At 38.8% G+C, this 21,763-nt stretch overlaps 3 protein-coding genes across 5 annotated transcripts in view; all 3 read right to left on the bottom strand.

Moving 5' to 3' along the window:
- Nucleotides 1-5,533, bottom strand: part of LOC135088078 (meiosis-specific nuclear structural protein 1) — a 46,333-nt gene extending 40,800 nt beyond the window's left edge. Inside the window, exon 1 of the mRNA XM_063982963.1 lies at nucleotides 5,302-5,533. Within this exon, the coding sequence (XP_063839033.1) occupies nucleotides 5,302-5,320 (19 nt within the window). The 5' untranslated portion in view covers nucleotides 5,321-5,533. The remainder of the gene's footprint in view (nucleotides 1-5,301) is intronic.
- A 1,231-nt stretch (nucleotides 5,534-6,764) lies between these two features.
- On the bottom strand, nucleotides 6,765-14,461 carry LOC135088103 (homeobox protein Meis2-like). Of its 3 annotated transcripts, none has more exons than XM_063982992.1 (5): nucleotides 12,889-14,461; nucleotides 12,045-12,448; nucleotides 11,380-11,604; nucleotides 10,224-10,414; nucleotides 6,765-6,838 (listed from the first exon to the last, which is right to left on the bottom strand). In XM_063982992.1, exons 1-5 carry the CDS (start codon nucleotides 12,902-12,904, stop codon nucleotides 6,835-6,837), a joined length of 840 nt encoding a protein of 279 aa, XP_063839062.1. In that variant the 5' UTR covers nucleotides 12,905-14,461; the 3' UTR covers nucleotides 6,765-6,834. The 3 variants fall into 3 exon arrangements, with proteins under 3 accessions (XP_063839062.1, XP_063839060.1, XP_063839061.1); XM_063982990.1 differs by lacking the exon at nucleotides 6,765-6,838 and adding an exon at nucleotides 8,107-8,300; XM_063982991.1 differs by lacking the exon at nucleotides 6,765-6,838 and adding an exon at nucleotides 8,211-8,280.
- Nucleotides 14,462-17,148: 2,687 nt separating this feature from the next.
- On the bottom strand, nucleotides 17,149-21,390 carry LOC135088081 (type II inositol 1,4,5-trisphosphate 5-phosphatase). Its single transcript, XM_063982968.1, has one exon. It carries the CDS (start codon nucleotides 21,331-21,333, stop codon nucleotides 18,769-18,771), a length of 2,565 nt encoding a protein of 854 aa, XP_063839038.1. The 5' UTR covers nucleotides 21,334-21,390; the 3' UTR covers nucleotides 17,149-18,768.
- Nucleotides 21,391-21,763: the final 373 nt, after the last annotated feature.

Here is a 21,763-nt window from a genome sequence, read left to right on the forward strand (position 1 = left end):
ACGCAATACCTACCTGTTATTTAGTTTTTCTGAGTTAAACCTACGTACCTACCTATCTATTCGCCGTTCCCATGGGCTGGTCAGCTGCTGCAGGAACGGACAGCTGCTCCCTCCTGGAAATCTATTTAATCTTAGCCTAGAAGCTGGGTATGACTCCCCCTCGGCCAGAAGCTGAGTATTACATACCCCCCCCCCCCCCCCCGGCCAGAAACTGAGTATTACATACCCCCCCCCCCCCAGGCCAGAAACTGGGTATGACTTGACTTCCCCCCTCCCCCCAGGCCAGAAGCTGGGTAAGGCTAGCCCCTCCCCCCAGCCCATAGAAACTGGTTATGACTTGACCCCCCCTCCCCCAGGCTATAAGCTGGGTATGACTTATCCCCCCCCCCCTCCAGGCCAGAAACTGGGTATTATTAGCATCATATTATGTATTATTATGTTCAATACAAACAATCATTAAGTTACACTCACCCCAAACGCGTCTCCGCATTGCATCGAATCCTATGAAAATGTGGTTTTTGGACATAGCGATACTTATTTTTCACAATTTTTATTTTTTTAAATTACTGGTCGATAGGTTACTTTATTTTGATGAATAAATGTTATTAAAAGTTTTTTTCTAAAACTGATAGTTTAGCTGGAAAAAAATATTTTCCATCCCAATAGTACGCCGGCTGCGCTCGATTCGGATATAGTGACGTCACGCGGCCCTGCGTACGTTGACTTTTAGCGGCAAAAACGGTCTATGTTTATTACTTAATATCTTCGTAAGTAATGGTCCGATTTGGATAATTCAAAAAGATATATCTTTCTTATGTTTTAAAGATTAACGTAGATACTAGTTTTATTGAATTTTCTACAACAGTACTGATCCTCATTTGATGTCCTATCCTATTAAATGGACGATGTTTGTGTTGGAAACTTCATGAGAAAGCTCGATTACATACTTACAACTTGAAATAACGTAGAATATTTATCAGTGATTTCTGAAGATAAACACCAGAAGAAGACAATCTAGTAAATAAAACAAAATTTGAAAAAATTGGCTACATGCTTGAGATTATAAGAGAATGAATTGTTTGAACAGTTATTGATTTATTTAGAGAACGGCTGAATCGCAATTTTTAGAAACTCTAGGTTGTAAGATTTTGGACCTACATCGATGTTTATTTCAGAACAAGCTTTCTATTACGGTAATATTGTGATAAATCATCGAGCTACATACTTTTACATTCAGGATAATGAGTAAGTCCTGTGCGTAGGCGCCTGCGCCCACGTCGTCTTGCCTTTTGCGGCGACAGCCGGCCAGACGAGCTTTCATTGCGTTATGTACCGTGCTGTACTTGTAAGTTTTGCAGTATAGAAAGCCATGTAGGAGGACAGCAGACTGCGTATGGTTTGATTGTCCGCAATTTCACATCCAAACTGAACCTATTCAATTAGACATAGAAAGAATGATTCAGTGCAAGTGAAAGCTTCTACAATCTGTACAAAGTTTGCAAGATTGCGAAGACAAATTGCATTGCATCTGCCTACCGACAAATAAGACGAGATTTTATTAAACCCTCTAACCTGATGACCTGGTTCCCCCTTTTAATCAAGCATGGGAACGCAGCGAAGTTTGACACGTACAGAAACGTCTTTTAATCAAGAAAATGCGCTCAGTGAGTGTACGCTGTAGGTATCGTCCTAATTTTCTGGTAAACCGCCTTTGTTTACGCCGCAATATGGACAAAGGTCAATATTTACCCGCGAGCATAGTAAGCGAGGATTCCTTTCATTGTGTTGATAATGCGTTGAACGGTGGAACACCCTCGAATAATGGTGGAGTCGATCGAGAGCGTCGTACTTTAACAAATAAATGTATAAAGTTGCGCCGTAACGGGCCATTAGGCGGGCTGGTTGGAAAAATTACATCGCCCCGCTGAATTGTATTGGTTTTAGGCGAGAGGGGTGCTCTGCCCACTCTCACTTTAATCAGAAGCTCCCCGAGGTGAGACCTCTTAGTGTCAATTTAATAACGCTTTAAATTGGGCGTTAAATTTGAAGAGGCTTTATTAGTTCGAGCCATTGGTTCGTCCTCAATGAACCGGTCGTTTATTTGCATTTATTTAACGAACGGAGACAGAAATGAGATCATCAAAACTTGAGCTTTTGTGCCATTTTACGGTCAATTAGTTATAAACAATACCTACTGAAGTTGGTTTTCTACAAAAGCTAATCTAATTTCTTATAGAATCTATAGACGTTTTTATGGATTTTAAAGGAGGTAAGTATCATTTTGAGCAGTCGGGTTCAGTCTCGAAGAGGGTCGAAGTAAGGTGAGTTTTCGAACGTAAAAATTGTAAAGTTTAGATCGATTGATGATGGATTAGGTAGACTAGATACCCTTCTATGCCAAACTAATTAACTTCACTCAGAATAACTAAGCTAGTTTAGTAACTTACACTAGAATTTATAAATAACTTCGCGCAAACAAAGTTACGGGCGTCCGCTACTCTATGACTGACATTCCTACAAGCACGAAGCAAACAACTTTGTAGAAGAGACAGGATGCGAATATCTTGCCTATCCAAACAAAGATCCTTAAAGCAACCATAAAAGGTGATAGGTACCCCTAGTTCAAATATAGAACAACGGCAGGCGCGGAAGATGAGCGCGGGCTTACGCGGTGACGTGATGAGTCAGCTCAACGGCTGCAGGCGTCCTTGCTTCCCAACGGTCGTTCGAACTTCGAAGATGACACTATCTACTTCGCAAAAACTCATTTTTCTTATTGGACACAACTGGTAAATTGGTACTCGTTTAACGGTCTTGCGCGGACAAAAAACGACGCGCGTGGGTGTGTAATGCAAGACTGTAGGAACTGGTTTCAGTTGACATTTTATTTATGATCTCTTGTTATTTAGGTTTTGACAATGCGGTTTTTATTTACATGAAATGTAGGGTAGGTATGAGAGTAAATGCAAACTTAGTAAAAGTAAAGAAATCAGGTGGTTTAGTACTTTCAGGTAAGGATCTAAAAAGGTATTCATTGCAATTCCAAACTATATTTATTTTGTACTTGAAAAAACAAACTGTTTAGTAAAATAATAAATCATTCTATGCCAAGGCAGGTATTTGACCACAATCACACCTGGTGTTAAGTGAGATACAGTCTAGTATGGTAGGTACATATCTGCCCTGTAAGTGCCTAATCACTCCCCATAAAAAGGCCCGGATTATAGTGTTCGAGAAAGATAACAATTTATTCTCTATTGTAAGGACCTACATTACCTACTTCATAATTTAAAAAGCATCCCTGAGGAAGAATAAAATCTAACTATTTGTTTTATAATTAAAATAAATTTTAAATAAGTTGTACCTATGTAAATTGATTAAATAAATTATAAATCTAATAAAATCGATTTTTAATTTAATTTGCTTAGTTCAGTCAGTCCAAAAGTATTCTTATTAAAACTAAAATCTCACAGTAATCAAAAATATTCACATAAAAATGGTGTAAGTAGCAAATATTTTAATGTATTTTTATTTATATTTGGGTGATAATGGTACATCTTAATCTTGCAGGAAATAGAAAAATAGCAAGCAAGAATGATTAAAGTTCCATAACTTCATTACTTTTAAAATAAACACATAAAAATAGAATTGCTTAAATGACATCTCTTTGAAAAACTAATAGGAAATCAGTATTTTAACAATGTTGTGGTAAGAAGAGAAGACAGTGGTTTATTGGAAGTTATCTACTGTTGATTGTACAATTTAATTTTATTTTTGTAGGTGTAGGTACCCGTTGTAAATTCAAAAAAGGGTTTATGCTTTTCAATGCTAATTTATATTTATCTTTTAGTATTTGGTTTAGTATCAAAAAGTTAAAAATAAATATTTTTTACAATACCTTGACTTTAATCTCTGAATAATAAAAATATTTATTTTATTTAAATGCGCGGGTACAGTGGGTACTGTGTACCCAGCATCCAATTTCTCTTAGCTGCTAAATATACCTACATACTTAGATTAATAAAACTAAGCCTACATATTTGAAATACATACTAATTTAACCTCGTAAGCCCGGATGTGCCTCAGAAGGAACTGAAACTTTGTAGTTGATAACGCCGAGACATTTTCGGAGGTGAATTGTAAGTATCGCCGGATGTGCCTTCAGAGGAACTAAAACTTTAGCGATAATTTTAAGTTCAAAAATTCGCGCCTATCGAAAAAAACGAGTGATAGTCTATGGCTCAAAGTATTCAAAATCAGGTATCCGAACTTATTAATGTAAAAAAAACAAAATGTCACTGTCAAATTATCATTTTTCTTTGACAAGGTGGTTCTTCCGAGCGGACGTGATTTACGATAAATTTTTTTTCTTCACGTAAACGTAGTTTAATTGAAAAACTAACCAGTGTAATTAAAGTTAAAATACTGCTAAACAAGCAAAAAAAATATTTTTACCAATTCGAAGAAGTTTTGTATGATTTTTTTTCGTTTGAAAATAATAGTTCTTTGCAAGGAACATTCGGTCTTAATGGTGAAAGTTTTATTTTTGTATATTTTTTCTATTGAGATGAATTGAGAATTAGACTTTTAAAATTATGATATGATTGAGAAAATTTACTATGAGAACGTTCTGATTTTTAGTTTAATAAATATTATAATTAACATGAATATTCACTTTACTTCTTATACTTTCTAACCTATCATTATTGTATGTTATAAAACCGATAGTACTTTTAAAAGTACTAATTATGAAACATTAAATAAAATTAAAATACTTGTGCCTTTTCAGTTACATTTATTAATATCATTATTGTATCTTTATGTAGTATTAATTTATTAAGGAGGTTACATTTATGTTTTACTTTAAAGTATAATATACAATTTATTTACTTTTTCTTTTTAAAGTCTGTAATACCGAATGTTCTTTTAAGAGAAAACATTTTTTTATTATTTTTTACCTAAAATAAGCTCTATGCACTATTATATAGGGTCCCTGAAAATATGGGTGCAAAAGAAAATCTCTAACATAGAATTTTTTTTACTCGAAGTGCTCGGCGTTTACGACTTCAAATTATTCGTTCTTCTGAAAGCACATTCGGCGATACTTAGAAGTTGACAAAATTTACTCTTCGGTCTTACGAGGTTAAATGCTTCTCCAGCTTTGCACCAAAAATAAAAATAAAATAGAGGTGTAAAAAAGCTACATATTTTTATCAGAATAAACACGGTTAAATTAATGCAATTTCTATTCCATTAGGAATTCGAAAAGGCAAGTGAAATAGTAAAATAAAATCGACTTACATTTAGTTTCAACTTCCATGGTTGATCGGTAGTCGGTATTCCACCACAACAAAGAACTTTGAACAAAACCAAACTTTATCTCCGGCAGACGTCCTTTATCAGGCGCGACTGTTGAATTTCAAGTGACTTTAAAAACGGCAGCGACTTTTTAACTAATAGTCCCAGACCACCGTTGATGACCAGTTATTTTCAAACGTTTATAAAACCAAAGAAGACAGGATGTGAAGTAAATCGGCGACAAAGACTACTATGATCGGCGAGCTTTTGAAATGTTTTTTCTTCCTCTTGTTTTGAATGAAGTTTCTCACGATTTGACAGCGGTAAAGACGCGTCCACGTGATTGGTCGAAATCAAATCTCGCGCTCCTGCGCTTCGAACGCCATCGACCGAAGATCTATTTTGTGTTCGGATACACGTACGAAGGCAATCAAAGGAATTTTAACGATAATATGGTCTATCCATTGTTTAAAATTACTTTTTTGCATTAAAACTCCAAATAACGATACATAATTTGACTTTTTAACAGGGTCATCTCCAAATAAAGTCTCCTCCACCACGCCAATCGTAGAAAGAAAAGATTAGGGAACCAGATAGATGGCGCGGTTGCAGTCATTCAATACTGGCCGCGACAGCAGCGCCTACTGGTGGTAGTAGACTAATGCAATGGCATTCGCACTCCCTATGATGGCGCCACTGTAGACTAAGGTATATTATTTATGTATGTAGCATATTATTATTTGTTTTTGTTTTTCTTTCCTGCACTAGAAGTACCGCCAAACAAATTTCTTTTCTGCTCAACCCAAAGGTAAACTGGTCGAGAATGCTTTAGTGCATTAAGTTCGCCTTATGTACAAATTTATTTTGGCATAAAAGTTTAAATAAATAAATAAATAAGGTCCGGCCGGTCCTGCCTGTGCTAGTGGGCACAAAGCCTCCCGGACATAATATTTGTTTGATTAATTAACCTATGAAGGGGTGAAAGAATTATTAAAATAAACACTTTAAATTCATTCGATTTATTTATTAACAAAAACGCGATAATCTTATATTCGACTGTACAATAGAAAAAATATTCAGCTTACTTCTAGCTTGCCTTACTTTCCTAGATGCCTAGTGTATAGGCATACACAAAACATTTGAGGTAGGTAATTTTTAATTAAAACTGAAAAAATAATATGATGAGCAGGCACGGATTCAGGCACTTGCATCATTTATCATGGTCCACATTTTCTTTATAATCTTACACGATGCGTAAGAAGCGGAACCATACTACAAACTTATGCCTGTTTTCACCATCAATCCCTATTCTTTAAGTGACCCCTATGGTAACATATAACAGGCATTTTGTTTTCATAGGGGTCACTTAAAAATTAGGGATTGATGGTGAAAACGGGCATAAGTGTAAGAAAACCTCCTATATTGGGAGGATTGCTTCCTCTTGCTCCTTCTCCCTCTGGCGCACAGCAACGGCCGTCTCCACAAGCAGGTACAAGCATTTGAACTGTTCCTGCTCCCTATCAGAGTGTCCCGGCATCACCTGCGCGATAAATTATATGAATTACAATTTTATTTAAATGATAATAATAAACTTTTCAGTTACAAATTGGCTCACTGAGGTGAACACAGCAACAGATTTTTGATGTTTAGACCTACAGTAAACCTAAGGAACCTATCAGGTGATGCCGGTATTAAAACACCTACAATTCAAGTCTACAAACTATAAAACTACAATTGAAATAACCAGTTTTAATTAACTATTTATTTGTACATAACAATAAGGAACTAAATACCTATTATAACAATTCATTCTCTCTTACAGAGCTAACGAATAAAATGAAATCGATTGTTAGGAAAACTGAAAGTGTTTTAACACCGACGTCGCCTATAAACAAGGAACCCATTAAAAACTTTGGTCGATTTTGACTAAACTAAACAAACGCATGACACAGGCATGGAACGCATTTAAAACTAAAATCTAGTTATTCGCTTACTTTTACTAGGACTTTATCAATATCAAGGCAACCGTTCGTTCACGAGCTTATGATAAATTTCTAAAATTCAGTGACACCAGACTTAAAATTGACAGGCCCCACACTGCAGTGCCCCTGTCTTCTTTTTTTCAATATTCGAACGCCATTATTCCACCCAACTTGTGTGGACAGTCGAGTTTTCTGGGCGTTCCTTTTGTCTTGGTAACATCATGGATGTCTAGTGTTGGCGTGATGGTAGGGCCAGTTTGTACCATAGCGGTCACTCGGAGCGGTGCGTGTAGGTGTGGCACCAGACGTCAGTTGCAGCCACCTCGAGCTCGAGGCCCCACACTGCAGTCCTTAGTCCGCCCCTGTGTTCTTTTTTTTCAATATCCGAACGCCACTATTCCATCCAGCTTGTGTGGCCAGTCGAGTTTACTGGGTGTTTCTTTTGTCTTGGTAACATCATGGAAGTCTAGTGACGGCGTGATGGTAGGGCCAGTTGGTAAGGCGTCATGGTAGGGCCAGTTGGTGCGGCGTCATGGTAGAGCCAGTTGGTGCCATAGCGGTCACTCGGAGCGGTGCGTGTAGGTGTGGCACCAGACGTCAGTTGCAGCCACCTCGAGCTCGAGGCCCCACACTGCAGTCCTTAGTCCGCCCCTGTCTTCTTTTTTTCAATATCCGAACGCCACTATTCCATCCAGCTTGTGTGGACAGTTGAGTTTTCTGGGCGTTCCTTTTGTCTTGGTAACATCATGGAAGTCTAGACGGCGTCATGGTAGGGCCAATTGGTACGTCGTCATGGTAGGGCCAGTTGGCACGGCGTCATGGTAGGGCCAGTTACCGCGCGGTCACTCGGCGCGGTGCGTGTAGGTGTGGCACCAGACGTCGGTGGCAGCCACCTCGAGCTCGAGGGCCACGGGGGGCGCGGGCGCGGGCGGGGGGCTCACCTGCATGCGGCGCGGACGCGGCGGCGGGGCCCACTCAGTCGGCGCCTCCGTCGTCGAAACTGTAACCACCGCCGCTGTTCTAAGGGAATGTGTGCCTCGGATTAGTTTCACGGACCCGGGGCCCCGTTATCGTATTGCGAGCGGTTTTAGAAGCATCAATGACGGTTTATGTACGAATGGCAACTTTGGATAAACGGGGCCCTAGTGTGTAACGTCAACATCTAAAGCCCGGTCTGTGAGCACGTAGAATTTTGTCCTATGACCCCAAGCTACCCATCCTTGTCGCTCGCGCGTAATTATATTGCTGTCGCGACTGTGCGACGGGCGCCCGCAGTGAGTGTGCGAGCGCGACAGCAACATAATTACGTGCGAGCGACAAGGATGGGCAGCTTGGGGTCATTGGACGGGATTCTACGTGCTCACGAACCAGGCTTTAGTGGTGGACGTTAATCAACATAGGACATAGATAGTTATAAAACCTATCTATTTAGCTCCAAAATAATCACTAGTTAATTAGCGTCAAAATATTTATCTATTTTCCACTCATTATGCGATTAGTGATGGATAACTTGACAACAATCAGCAACCAAAAACAAAGTAACATTTCTTATAAAACAATATACAACAGTATAACTGTTGATAATAAAATTATCCGATAATTATCATGAAGCGTGATTATCTTGATAATTTCGAACCCTGATGACGGTTTATGTTTGAATGGCAACTTTGGATAAACGGGGCCCTAGTGTGTAACGTCAACATCTAACCCTGTCTTCTGAATGAATAATTTCAAAAATAATAATTGCGAAGTTCCAAGTCACTGGTGGCGATCGAAACTAAAAAGCTATGGTGTGAGGTGTTGAAGTTAGACAATAAAGGGCTTATAAAATTGTAACTAAAACTGTATTACTTGAGAGGAGCATAGATTCAAATACAAGAGATCGGCGATCGTATCAAAATTGTTTTACTAGATATTAATGCTGCATTTGTGTTACTGGGCTGGCACAAAAAGCCTGGGCTCTAAAGCTTCAACCACACCAATGCGTGCAGATCGCCATCGCCGGCGCGATCATAGGCCAATGAATACACAACAAATGAATAAAATAAAATCGCCGGCGATGGCGATCTGCACACGTTGGTGTGGTTGAAGCATTAGGGTTTCCGCTAAAACTCGCACGGTCGCTTACACTTCAATATCGAAAATTGGTTAAGTTTTAGCGGAGGCCCTAAAATTTGAACATGCCGATTAGAGATGAAACGGATATCCGGTAACTATCCGGTAGGCCGGATATCCGGCCTAAATTTACTATCCGGCCGGATACCGGATAGTAACTCACTGTCCGGCCGGATACCGGATATTAAAAAACTACAATTTTCTATTAATAAAATGAAATACATTAATCTTTGAGGTAAATATCAATAAAATGGCTTATAATAATGACGGTTTTTGTTTAAAGTCCAAAAAGTTACAAAAGCCATATTAAGGTCTTTCAAAAAACTAATTTCTCTTTCTGGGCTATTCACTCTAATGACGAATACATAAATAGTAAATATCTGTTAGTGTCGAAATATTGCCAAATAAAAAAGGCGATCTTTTTTTCACTGATGGTTTGATGACATGATGCATGCAGTTCAGTCAGATTACGCAACAAGTAAACTAATTTAATTTTCGCTATTCAATCACGCACGATAGCAACCGAAATCGCCCGTTGATCTGACATTCTATTCGGACGGATTCGATTTTCGAAAAGTGTGACTAGTCTAGTCTACTAATACCCACTGATCGCCTTCGAAGCACTTGTGCGGCGCTAAACTCGTCACGACATGCAACGAGACTGGGCCAACTATCCGGCCGCCGGATATCCGGCTATCCGGCCTAGCAGCTGGCCGGATATCCGGTATCCGGCCAAACAACTATCCGTTTCATCTCTAATGCCGATCTCCCGACTATTAATATGAACACTACAAGACTTGCTACTACTACAAGCTACAAAGCACAGACCCTCTAGAAGCGGGGTGGAAGTCCCTGTCGTCAGGCGCGTAGCGGATGACGGACTGCCACACGGAGGGGTCGTACTTGACCTCCTCTTCGCTGATGGCGCTGGAGTAGCCCTCCTCGGGCTCGGCCAGCTCGTCGCCGCTGCGGTACACGAGCAAACCGTCGCCGTACTCGTTGCGGACTCCCGGCTCGTTCTGGAAGGAATTTCAGAAACTAAACTAATCACCTCCCTTGGACTAGTGGTACTTTTTGTCTTTTCGAAAAAAGAGCCCGTTCACGGACCCGGGGGTTATGTATTATGATAGCGAGTATAAACACAGAAAATTAAATATTACAGGGTGTCCCAAAAAGTAGTGTCAAGCCGAAGCCCAGAGGTAGAGCATCACTAGGGCTATCCGAATCACCCCCATGTATGTACCGCGATTTTTGATAGTTTTCGAGTTATGATTTTTTTAAATTTCTGAGCTTAGGCACTTTTTGGTCACTGTGGCGCGAATAGATGAAGTACATGCCTGATTTTTTTATTATTATTAGATGAATACAAGGCCAGCTGATTCAGAAGTATTTACATCCATAACACGTGTAAACCAAAAAATCCTATATTAAAAAAAAATCAAAACTCGAAAACTGACAAAAATCGCGGTGATTCCGGCAGCCCTATAGTGATGCTTTAACTCTGGGCTTCGATTTGACACTACTTTTTGGGACACCCTGTATAAAGTAATGCTTAGGAAGACGTTGTTTGTAGCTTTTAGAACAAAGCTAAAACAGTTTTTAAAGACACAACCCATCAATCAAGGCTACTTACTGTATTTATGATCAGTTGGTCCCTTGAATACGGCTCTGTGACTTATTAGTAGATAAGACAGGGGCGCCAACTGGTGAGCGCAGAAGCAGTTGGAGGAATATCGTATTTACACTCACTAGATGACGCCACTGTCAATAAGGTTTTGCTACTCGCATGGTTTTGACAAACTTAAATTTTTCTCATCACTACATACCCTTATTTGTTTCATAATTGCAACTTATTTGCAATAGTGTCTAGACAAAACTTAAGAGGATTTAAGACACTATTTAAATCAAAGATGTAATGGCTAAATAATGTAATAAGTAATAAATAAATAAATAAATTTAAATTTTAAAAATAAATGCAACCAACCTCGACTACAACTCCATCCCAGGACGTGACAGTCACGCTGGCCCCCGGCCCCAGGGCCATACCCGAGGTCGAGGCCCCCGGCAGCCCCACCATGGGCCCCACGCCGATGGCCCCCGGCTGCTTGCGGCCGCGCCGCGAGATCGTGTAGTGCAGGGGGTCGTGCCCCTCCCGCCGGATCATCTCGGGCAGAATGCGGCGGCGAGCGTTTATGAACCAGTTGCACACCTGAAATGATATGGGAAGCTCTTTATAGATGGGAAAATATCAATTAGAGTAGGCGCACACCGTTGATTTTTAGTTGGCCGATAGTTGTGCCCGATTTTAAATTGTATGAAGAATCGGCCAAATCGAATCGGCGTAGTGTGCGCACTCCCATACATGCCCATACTGATCAACAGCCCGACTAAACTATCGGCCGACGAAAAATCAACGGTGTGTGCCTACTCTTAGAGAGAGCCTTACATGAAAAAAATATGTGGAACGACGCAGCGTAAAAAAAATATTGATTGTCGTCTCAATGACCAAAAAGTGATTGAAAGAAAGTTCGTCAACACAATGACATTATAGATAAATATGTCATAAGTTCTTAACGTTGCGCAGTATAATCTAAGCTAACTAAAAGTAAAACCTAAGAGGATGGGATGGATGAGTGTTTTTCAACTTACCTGCAAAACAGTCAGATTGGCTTCTTGGCTGAGAGCGAGTTTCTCAGCATCGCTAGGGTAGGCGTTGTACCGATGATCGTAGAGCCAGCGCTTGAGGATCTTCACAGAGTGTTTGGGCAGGTTCCCGCGGCGTTTGCGCACCGATCCCGCTAGAATAGCCTGCGGGGGCGGCGGGTGGCGCGGATGCATCATGGCTGGATGACCCGGGTGGCCGGGATGGCCTGGGTGACCCGGGTGGCCCGGATGGCCTGGATGACCCGGGTGGCCGGGGTGACCTGGGTGACCGGGGAGGGCATGTGGGTGCGAGAGGGGATGCTGCTGCGGATGGCGCATGGGGTCGGACTCCCAGTCGTTGCCGCTTTCGTTTTCGTCCGTCGATGATGTCGACGGGAATCGATCGCGCGCTGTAATGACAGTAGAAACGATAAGATACATTTCAATAAAGCGTATCAATTTATAGATTTCGCAAACGTAAGGATTAAGTAGGTAGGCTCTATCTGAGACGGGGGTCTTAGCACTTGGTTGATATGGCGAGTTCTATGCTAAGGACCGGATAAGTTAGTCGAAGAGAAAATAACATAGATTTTTATTGTTAAAATGTAGGTAGGCTTACTTCAATGAGGTAGGCTACGAATTGCGGAGGTATCCAAGTGAAAAGCTATTTGATAAGAGAATAAGTAGCTATAAGATCCTGAACAATAGCCCTATTGCTGCGCAAATGCGCAGCTGTGGTAAGTTGTGGACTTCTACTTTTCCAACGTGCATCTAGGTAATGGTAACTGAAATTAGGGGCGTTCTTTACGGAAATGGATGGTATTAGTAAGGAGAAGATAGATATACTTACGCAGTTTGATCTTCATAACTTTGATCACGGATCTACGCAGCGTGGCGAATTTACTCAGAGTAGCTGAAGTTTAATTCCCGCGCACTCGCTTTTGACATTGGCTGCCAATAATAGCAGTCGTCAATACAATTTGATAAATGACATAACTAAACCAAAAGGGTAGAAATTACGCAAACCAACATTGAATTCAAGAGAAAGATGATGAATCTAGGGCGTCGTTTTTTAAAATGAACCGCCCTTGTTCTAAAAATCGATACGCTTTTGCGACAATTGACAACGACGTATGTCATTTGTTACGATGATTGAATTTTTGAAATTTGAAAAAAAAATGCGTAAGTGGCCAGCAACAATTTGAAATGAGGTATTAACCTCCCATGCTTTTTATTCAAGTTGATGAATCTGATGATGATTCCTTGAATATTTACAGGTACAAACAACACAATAACACTTTTTAAGAGATTGAAATACATAGTAGGTACTAAAGAATATATTTTTTACATTCCGTAATACATCAATAAATAATAACATTATCACTTTAAATAACCAAGAATACAGCGAGTTATAATACAGTTAAAAGTATGTAAAATTACAATAAACAAAAAAGGTCTAATTTAACAGTCGCATTCGCATGTGAATTATTACAAAGTTGTAAGTATCAGAACTTTTAGGTACATAATGCAAATGTTGTTTATTAAATGTGATGCAAGTCGAGAGAGAATATAGGGGGCGCTGTCGGTGCTAAGACTTAAAAATGCGTTAAAATATAAAAGTAATAGATACAATGAAGAGTGCTGAGCGAATAGGCCGTAAAATCATTTTTATCGAAGGCCACGTTAATAATAACCGACATTTTATTATGCGGGGGCTTACATACAACAACAACCGGCACTCAGTTACCCTCAAATATCTACAGACACCAGTAAATTGCTTTTGGACAGTAGTTAATTACTTTAAATGCCAAAATCAATCTGTTATGCTATACCATTTCAGTAAATACTTTCAGAGTAACTTAGGAGAAAGTTTGGCTTCCTTTCTCTTAGGCAACCTCATTTACATAGTTCAATAATTTCTGTGTCACAATACCGTGAGCCTTACGAAAGTAGTTCATGAAAATAACAATTTCAATTAGTCAATGAAGGAAACAATTTCGTTAAATTTCCCTTGACGCCACCGAGTCATGGAGAATCACTACGCCTTGTAACACCACATAAGCACAGATAATTTAATACATATAAGTAATGATCAATTCCTGCCTATTACCTTTTTATTTTTATATTATAGCTGTTCCCCCAAACAATAGAAAAATGCTAAATTATTTCGCCACAAAAAGATTTCCGCGCGCTTAATTCAGAATCAGCAAAACGATATCGCTGTATGGATTGCCCTACCTCTAAGTTTTAAATCTTCGTATCTCTCATAGCGACTAATTTATTTAATACTTAGTTTACGTAAGTTAAACAACTTATCAATAACTAAATTAACGCGTAATAGTCCATCCTGTTTCGTTAGTTACCTAAACTCATTGTAATGTTCCCGATGAAATTACGTTCGTTTAAAGAGAGCCAAGGCAGTCCCAGAGGCGGCGTTAAGCGTGGGCGATGTGGGCCACCGCCTACGGCCTCGCGGTACAAGGGGCCTCGCGACTCAAAAACGTTTAAAGCGAGAATAAAACAAAAATAAGCCGTAATGGGTGCGACTCTGGATGGGTGTGACTCTGCAAAGTATATTATTTGTTATGGATGTGATTCTGGTTTGGTGGCATCTTGCCTAATTGCAAATCGCAAAAACTTCCCGATTAATCGGGACTATACGATGTTTACAGTTGATTTTCCAGAATATCGCAAATTCTTTGATACATAACGTTTGTACTGCCGGAATTCATTCTCCTCTGGAATGTCCCCAAAATTCCATTATTTTTGCCGTATCACTTACCGTTTTCGACATATCTGCGTGTGCAAATGACCTGCGCGTATCGATACGATTAATATTATAGGGAGTCCTTCGTACTTACATATATTATGAACCTCAAGATGTATAACTCAAAAACATTTTACGAAACTATTGAATAAATAATTGATTTTTTGCAATATTGCAAATATCATAGGACTCATTGTAAGTACTGCTAAAGTTCATCACCCCTTCAGGAAACCCCCAAAATTTCATTATTTTTGCCGTATCTCTTACAGTTTTCGAGATATTTGCATTTGCAACCAATTGTGTGTGTATATGTTACGGTCAATGTGATAAATTGAAAATTATTAATAATAACCGGTTATTATGAATAAGTCAAATCGGGTTTTAAAAATTTATTTTGTACTAGCTTTCCGCCCGCGGCTTCGCCCGCGTGGAATTTTGTCTGTCACAGAAAAACTTTATCGCGCGCGTCCCTGTTTCAAAAACCGGGATAAAAACTATCCTATGTTCTTTCCCGGGACTCAAACTATCTCTATGCCAAATTTCATCAAAATCGGTTGCGAGGTTTAAGCGGGAAAGCGTAACAGACAGACAGACAGACAGAGTTACTTTCGCATTTATAATATTAAAATTAAAATATATATATAATATATATAGTTGGGATGAAAATTAAAAAAATTAAAATGATGATATCTCTGACTTCACCATACCATTTTTATGACCATGTTAACATGGGCTAGTGTCGGCTCATATACCCATTTCCCTAACACCCTGTATATATATATAATATATGCATGTACATTGAAAATGTTTGATTTTATTTTTATAAATACGAAAAAAACGGTAATAATCAATTTTGTAGACATTCCAATTTTTCAGACAATAGTTTTTTAGTAGTGATGGGCCGACTATGGTCTTTGCCGACTAACCGACTAGCCGACTAATCGGCAATGCCGATCATTCTAATACCTACTTGTCCGAAGAATAATATCTAGATTTTCTCAAAGAAATATGAATATCCAGATTTCTAAAGAGATAAATATAACTTCTTGAGAAATGAGATTTCTTTAATATGAGAAAAAATAAAAAGCAACATTACAATCACCTAACAGTACCTAAGGTAGATGTCATAATTTTCGACGGCGGAGGTGACAATATGATCGCCTCCTGCTGGGCTAGGATGCGCGCCGTGATATTATTCTTACTTACCTATCGATATCAAAATGTATGGGAAAAATGGCCCACTGATTTCTCTCCACCCTCCACGGTGATGATCAGCGAGCTGGGGGCGTGGGGGTACCCCGCCTGAATAGCACGGACTACCACCACCGTCGGATAGGCAGGGCTCGCCATACAGGTGGGCAATTGGCGGGACGGACTGTGATAGTTGATGGCTTTGTCCGGATTCCCATAGTTCTTCACACTATTCCTCATCCGTCCGATGAGAGGAGCCCCACATAATCTACTACTTTCCCACGGGATAGGTATGCAATTCCATGCATTTTTTCCACAAAATAAAAGTGTCATAATAATTTTATATGGACATTGGACAAATTACATAAACTTTGTATGAATTTAGACTGATTACCAAAATTTTAAATCAGGTGAAACCACTTTTTAATGTTTTTTTGCAGTTAAAAGTGGTTTAAATAAACGCCCTTGTTCTACCTCATAATTATCTTGGTGATTATCAGTTTATTTCAATTATAATCGGCATATTTTGCCGAATAGTCGTCACTAGTCGGCCGACTACAAATGATGCCGAATAGTCGGCTTTCCCGACTAGTCGGCGACTAGTCGGCCCATCTCTATTTTTTAGTTATAACAAAAACAATGCTTTTTTCAATTGTTTAAACAATTTGCGAATGGCCGATAGTCTACACAAACTAATGGCCACGATTCCACCACGAAACAAACCTACTGTCAAAATTTTAAATCGATTGCTTCATTTCCCTATTAGTAATCGTTCGCCAAAATTTGAATCCGAACATCCATCCATCCATACACACACACACACACACATACATACATTTTTCTAAAAATAGCATAATCATTTTAGTGACCCTAAAACGCGAAGATATCACAAAATTTTCACTTCCGACTTTTGGGGTGAAAACAATAACTTCCCCTTATCGGGAAGTTAAAAATATAAATCAATTTTGTTGAGAAATATGTTTTCTTAGTCTGGCAACATTTGCCGCCGACCAGAGTGCGGGGAATCCCCGGTTTATTTGTTTACTTTCTTTACTAGGAAGTCAACCAATCAAATCAAAGTACGCCATAGAACAGGGCCTCGCGAAATCTGTCTTGCCCACATCAAATTTAGTTGTTGCCCCGCCACTGGGCAGTCCTATGTAAGAAATCGAATGAACATAGTAGGTAGTTGCGGGCAACAGCTAGAATAATTTTAAATAAATCATTTCAATTTCGATTCTCCACACGGCTAACGGTTCTTAGCCTACATCTGAATAATAGAAGAATGAAGGGTACGGTACAAATTTTAATGCGTAGGCTGTGTTTAACTAATAAATATTTAACTCGAGTGAACACACTGCAATAAATCAGTACTATTAAATATTAAAATCATCTCATTCATGAACAACAAGCCACAAACATTCATATAAATAATGGATGAAGAAATTCAAATTGCATATTCTTCATGGAGTGACGTAAATGCACAAGTAGGTATTTGGGTTACAGCAGAGTAGGTATAATTAGTCTCAATATGATTCAACTTATAATTAACATCACAACGAGGAGCGAAATACAGTAGGCTTATTTGACCCAACAGGCTACAATGACTATAATGCCTGGTTTAGAGATAGACACGCGCGCGAAAGCCGCGCGGTTTTTGGGTGGTTCTCATTGGCAGTGCACCGACGCGGTAACAGTGTAATATAAATTAATGTAAGAGAACCGCCCAGAAACCGCAGGTGTTTATCGCTGGATCTGAACCAGGCCTAGTAGACTTAGGGTGGATTCGGCTAAACAAGAGTACCTAAATATTAATCTCAGAATAAATCGTCAGTTATTTGAAATTTTTTGACATATTTCCCATACTGAAACTTGCAATGTGCCAGTTATACCAGGAGTTATTCTCGGATAAAAGTTTGGTCGAATCGGGCCTTAGCTAGTTAATAATGTAGTACTACATATATTTAAGTGCACTACACATTGGTCGCCACCATCTAAGTCAGTGCAACAAACGAGCCTACTGGTTCTCTAACTCACTCTATTGCGTACACGCGACTCTGTTAGAACATCATCAAATTCATACAGCACAATCATTAGTGGCATATTTCAATTTCATTTGACCTTGAACAACAATGCTAAAAAGTAGAATTATTGCAACAAGTAAATATTATTATATTTTCTTATTTAACTGTGCTACTTAAATCTGATTATTTTATTATCATTACCACTAATTTAAAAATCATATCAAATTCATTAGAAATATCTTCTAGTGCAAAAACGTTCTATAGAAAAATTGATATTACATCTGATTTTTAAATAATTCAAATTCAAGTTTCTATTAGCACACAGGTTTTAGTAATTATGATTCTACATACAAAATTTGGCTAGTATACTTGATTAAACATTAATATGTGTAGAAATATACAATACTTTTTTTTTTCAAATACATTATACAGGAAGGACAAACAAAGCCTTTTAGCAAGAATTAACATTATTTGGACTTAAAGTTTATATTATTAACAAATACTAACATATTGTTTGTTATCTCTATTTTATATTAATATCACTTGTGAGATTTACTATTACTTATTATTTCGATGTAGGTTATTGATTAAATGAATACCATAAAGTTAAGTTTCTACCCATGACAACATTTTTTTGGAAATAACTTAATTAAATAAATTATATGGTTAATGTTAAACTAACATAAATTATAATACTAAATAATGGAAAATGTGAGTATTATTAACAAATTAAAAATGAAGAAATATTTTATCTTGAAAATATTAAGTCACTGTGGTCATTGACCAGAAAGTGGTAAACAAATTGGGCTTTTTTCTTGTCTATCACTTGCTTGTTTATACGAGTCTGGGGCTCCTGAGTTTGGCTTGGGTTGTCTCTGAGGAAAATCGATCCAAAGAGTGTCGATAGTGTTTTGGCGTCGAGCCCGTTTTCAGCACAATGCTGCAGAGCTTCTTGCAAAAATTCACAAAGGTATAAGAAAACATTCTTCCTGAACTCTGGCAGCTCCATAACAATCTGCTTACACTGTAAATAGTTGGCTGATGCCCTGAGGCACACTGACTGCAGGTTGTAAGGTATGATGGGGTCAGCAGTACTTTCCAGCAGCAGAAGAAGAGCCTCTGCTACTGAGTGAATACTACCAGGTATGGGGTCCACAGAGCCACTGTCCAACCAGTCTCTAATCTGCAGCACTTCTGAGTGCAGTCCAGGCTGCTCAAACAAGTTTGGCTCCTTCAAGCCATGCAAATAGATGTGGTCTACCAAGAACCAAATCTCTTTTGGTATGGAATAGGTTGATTGATTGGAAACACACTGGTCTCTCTTGTTCTCCAGCTCAATCAGCTTGCCGACAGGCACCTCCCTGATGGGCATTCCCAAGTTAACTAGCACCTCTATAGAGCACCCAAAACAACTTCTTTGGTATGTACCATTAACTGTTATAAAAATATCCTTTCCACCATACAGGTGCAAAACTAAAATGTCATATAATTTGTCAGTTCCTGCATTCATTTTGCATGCAGAAGTTTTGTTTATAAGTACTTTGAGTTGTATTTCGCATGACTCATCTGCACAAATACATTTCTTGTAAGGCTCCACTATTAGCCAATCTTTACAAAAACTAGTTTCGTCCAGTTTCTTAATGAATTCAAACTCAACTGGCAACTTTCCTGTATTTTTAATTGTGATGGACCGTACTTGCAGTTCTAAATATCTAACTGTCCCAAAGTCGATTTCTGTGACGTCGACCTTGACTTGTGGTATGAGTTCATTTTCTAGCTTATCAAGTTGTTTAATAACATCCTCATACACTTTCCTGTACTTTTCCTCATCTATTATCTTTATGGCTGATGTGAAAATAGCTGAAACAGGTTTGTGGTCACTGATATTCAGTGCTGGGTGACTTCTGTATGCCAGCTGTGTCACATTCTCTCCTCTCCAAAATATTCTGTCACACCAAGCTGGAGCTCTGTTCTTTTCACTGGAATCCCAGTTGTCTGTACCCGGATCATATTTGTATGTTGGTTTAAATGTGATATGGCCCTCTGTGTATCCAGCAAAAACGTGATTATTTCTATGCTGTTGCCTCAATTGGTCCCACTCTAATATCGGTGCAAAATTGTTTTCATTTATCATTTTCTTAACACTGGTCGGATCCAACTCTGTGATCCTATAATTAAGGTCTCCTAGCCAATAAATCTGATCATGGTCCTTGATAGTCTTAGGTTGCTGGTTTGGCTGAATGAATCTGGTACGACTACAGATATCTCTGAAGTCCTGGTTTCTGCGTTCATACTCCTCCACATGGGCAGCAAGATGAGAGTTAACAAAACACATAGAAGTGCTATGCAGGTCAAATCTTATGGCTACTCCTCCTTTGTTCCCCATTTTACCCATGATACCAGTACCAACAGTGTCACAGATAACATTACGTACATGTGATAGATGTTTCTGCTTGATTAACACAATCAACATCATTCCAACCAATCTCACCCTTTCCACTTTTACATATTTTGCTCTTGGATCTACATTACTGATCACTGCATTATACCATTCATCTTCCCTCAATGTTTGGTCAAATAAGAATGTCTCCTTAGACAGATCCAGCTCTTGGAACCCAACAGCATATATGTCAGGAGGCTCCTTGTCCACACTCAACCATCCCTTCAACGAGATAACAGGTGGTTTATCATTCACATTCCAGGTGCCACAAAATATTGAAAACTTCTTAGTGAATGTGTAATCTAATTCTTTATCACTCATTTTCCGCTTAATGAGGCTCTCTCTTATCGCGACTGGCGCGGAACCCTGCGTGTGGGCGACGCCCGTGCGCGGCAACACCATCGTTTGTTTTATTATGTCATCTTCACTCTTCCCATTGTACTTCTTGAGCCAGAGGAACTCCGGCTGTGTTGGCACTTTACTGACAGCTTCGATGCCCCGGAACAGGTCGTCCACGAAGCTATCGACTCGAGTGGTCATTTGAATTTCAAATCTAAATTTATTGCTGCTCGATTGCAGATTCAGGTACAGTATAGCTTCTGGGTCCGATGGCTTGTTGTCGATTTCACATTTAAAGCTATTGTCGATTGGTAATACTATCTCTATAGATAAATCCGTGAAGGACTTTGGAGGGTAACAAGAAGTGTGTAAACAGAACACTGCTTTTTCATCTCCATATTCGACGATGGCGAGAAGTCGGTCCGTCTTTACCCATTCTGGATGAAGCACTTTGGCATCACAGAGAAAGGCTGTGACGCGTTCACTAGATAGGAACTTCTCCTGCACTACTGACTTAATTTCGTCGTTGTTCATTTTATTTTAGCTCATTTTAGCACGAACAAAAAATTAAATTACAACACATCGTCCACAATCTCATTGACAAATCAGTTTTTGACGTTAGCGTCAAAGAGCGTTTGGTTGTTATTCTTAGAGCGTTTTTATTTTAATAAACTTGTTTAAAAAATATTCAAATCTCTAACTTAGAATAAAAATGTCACTAATGTAACTAAAATGTAGTTTTTCTTAAACTTATGTGTATTTAAAAATATTTACAAAAAACTAACGAAACGCTTTATATGACATTATTTGATCGTTCGTAAAGGTCGTTCATATTTTAATCAAGAATTCTTAGTTGACCAAGGTAAAAAATCAAACAAGAACATATTAAATCCATTAACTTTTCTTTTATAACAGTTAAAAAAATGTTTAATTAAAAGTGCTAATTAGTGCATAAATAAAAAAA

This window comes from Ostrinia nubilalis, chromosome 3 (assembly GCF_963855985.1).
Source record: "Ostrinia nubilalis chromosome 3, ilOstNubi1.1, whole genome shotgun sequence".
Taxonomy (NCBI): domain Eukaryota; kingdom Metazoa; phylum Arthropoda; class Insecta; order Lepidoptera; family Crambidae; genus Ostrinia; species Ostrinia nubilalis.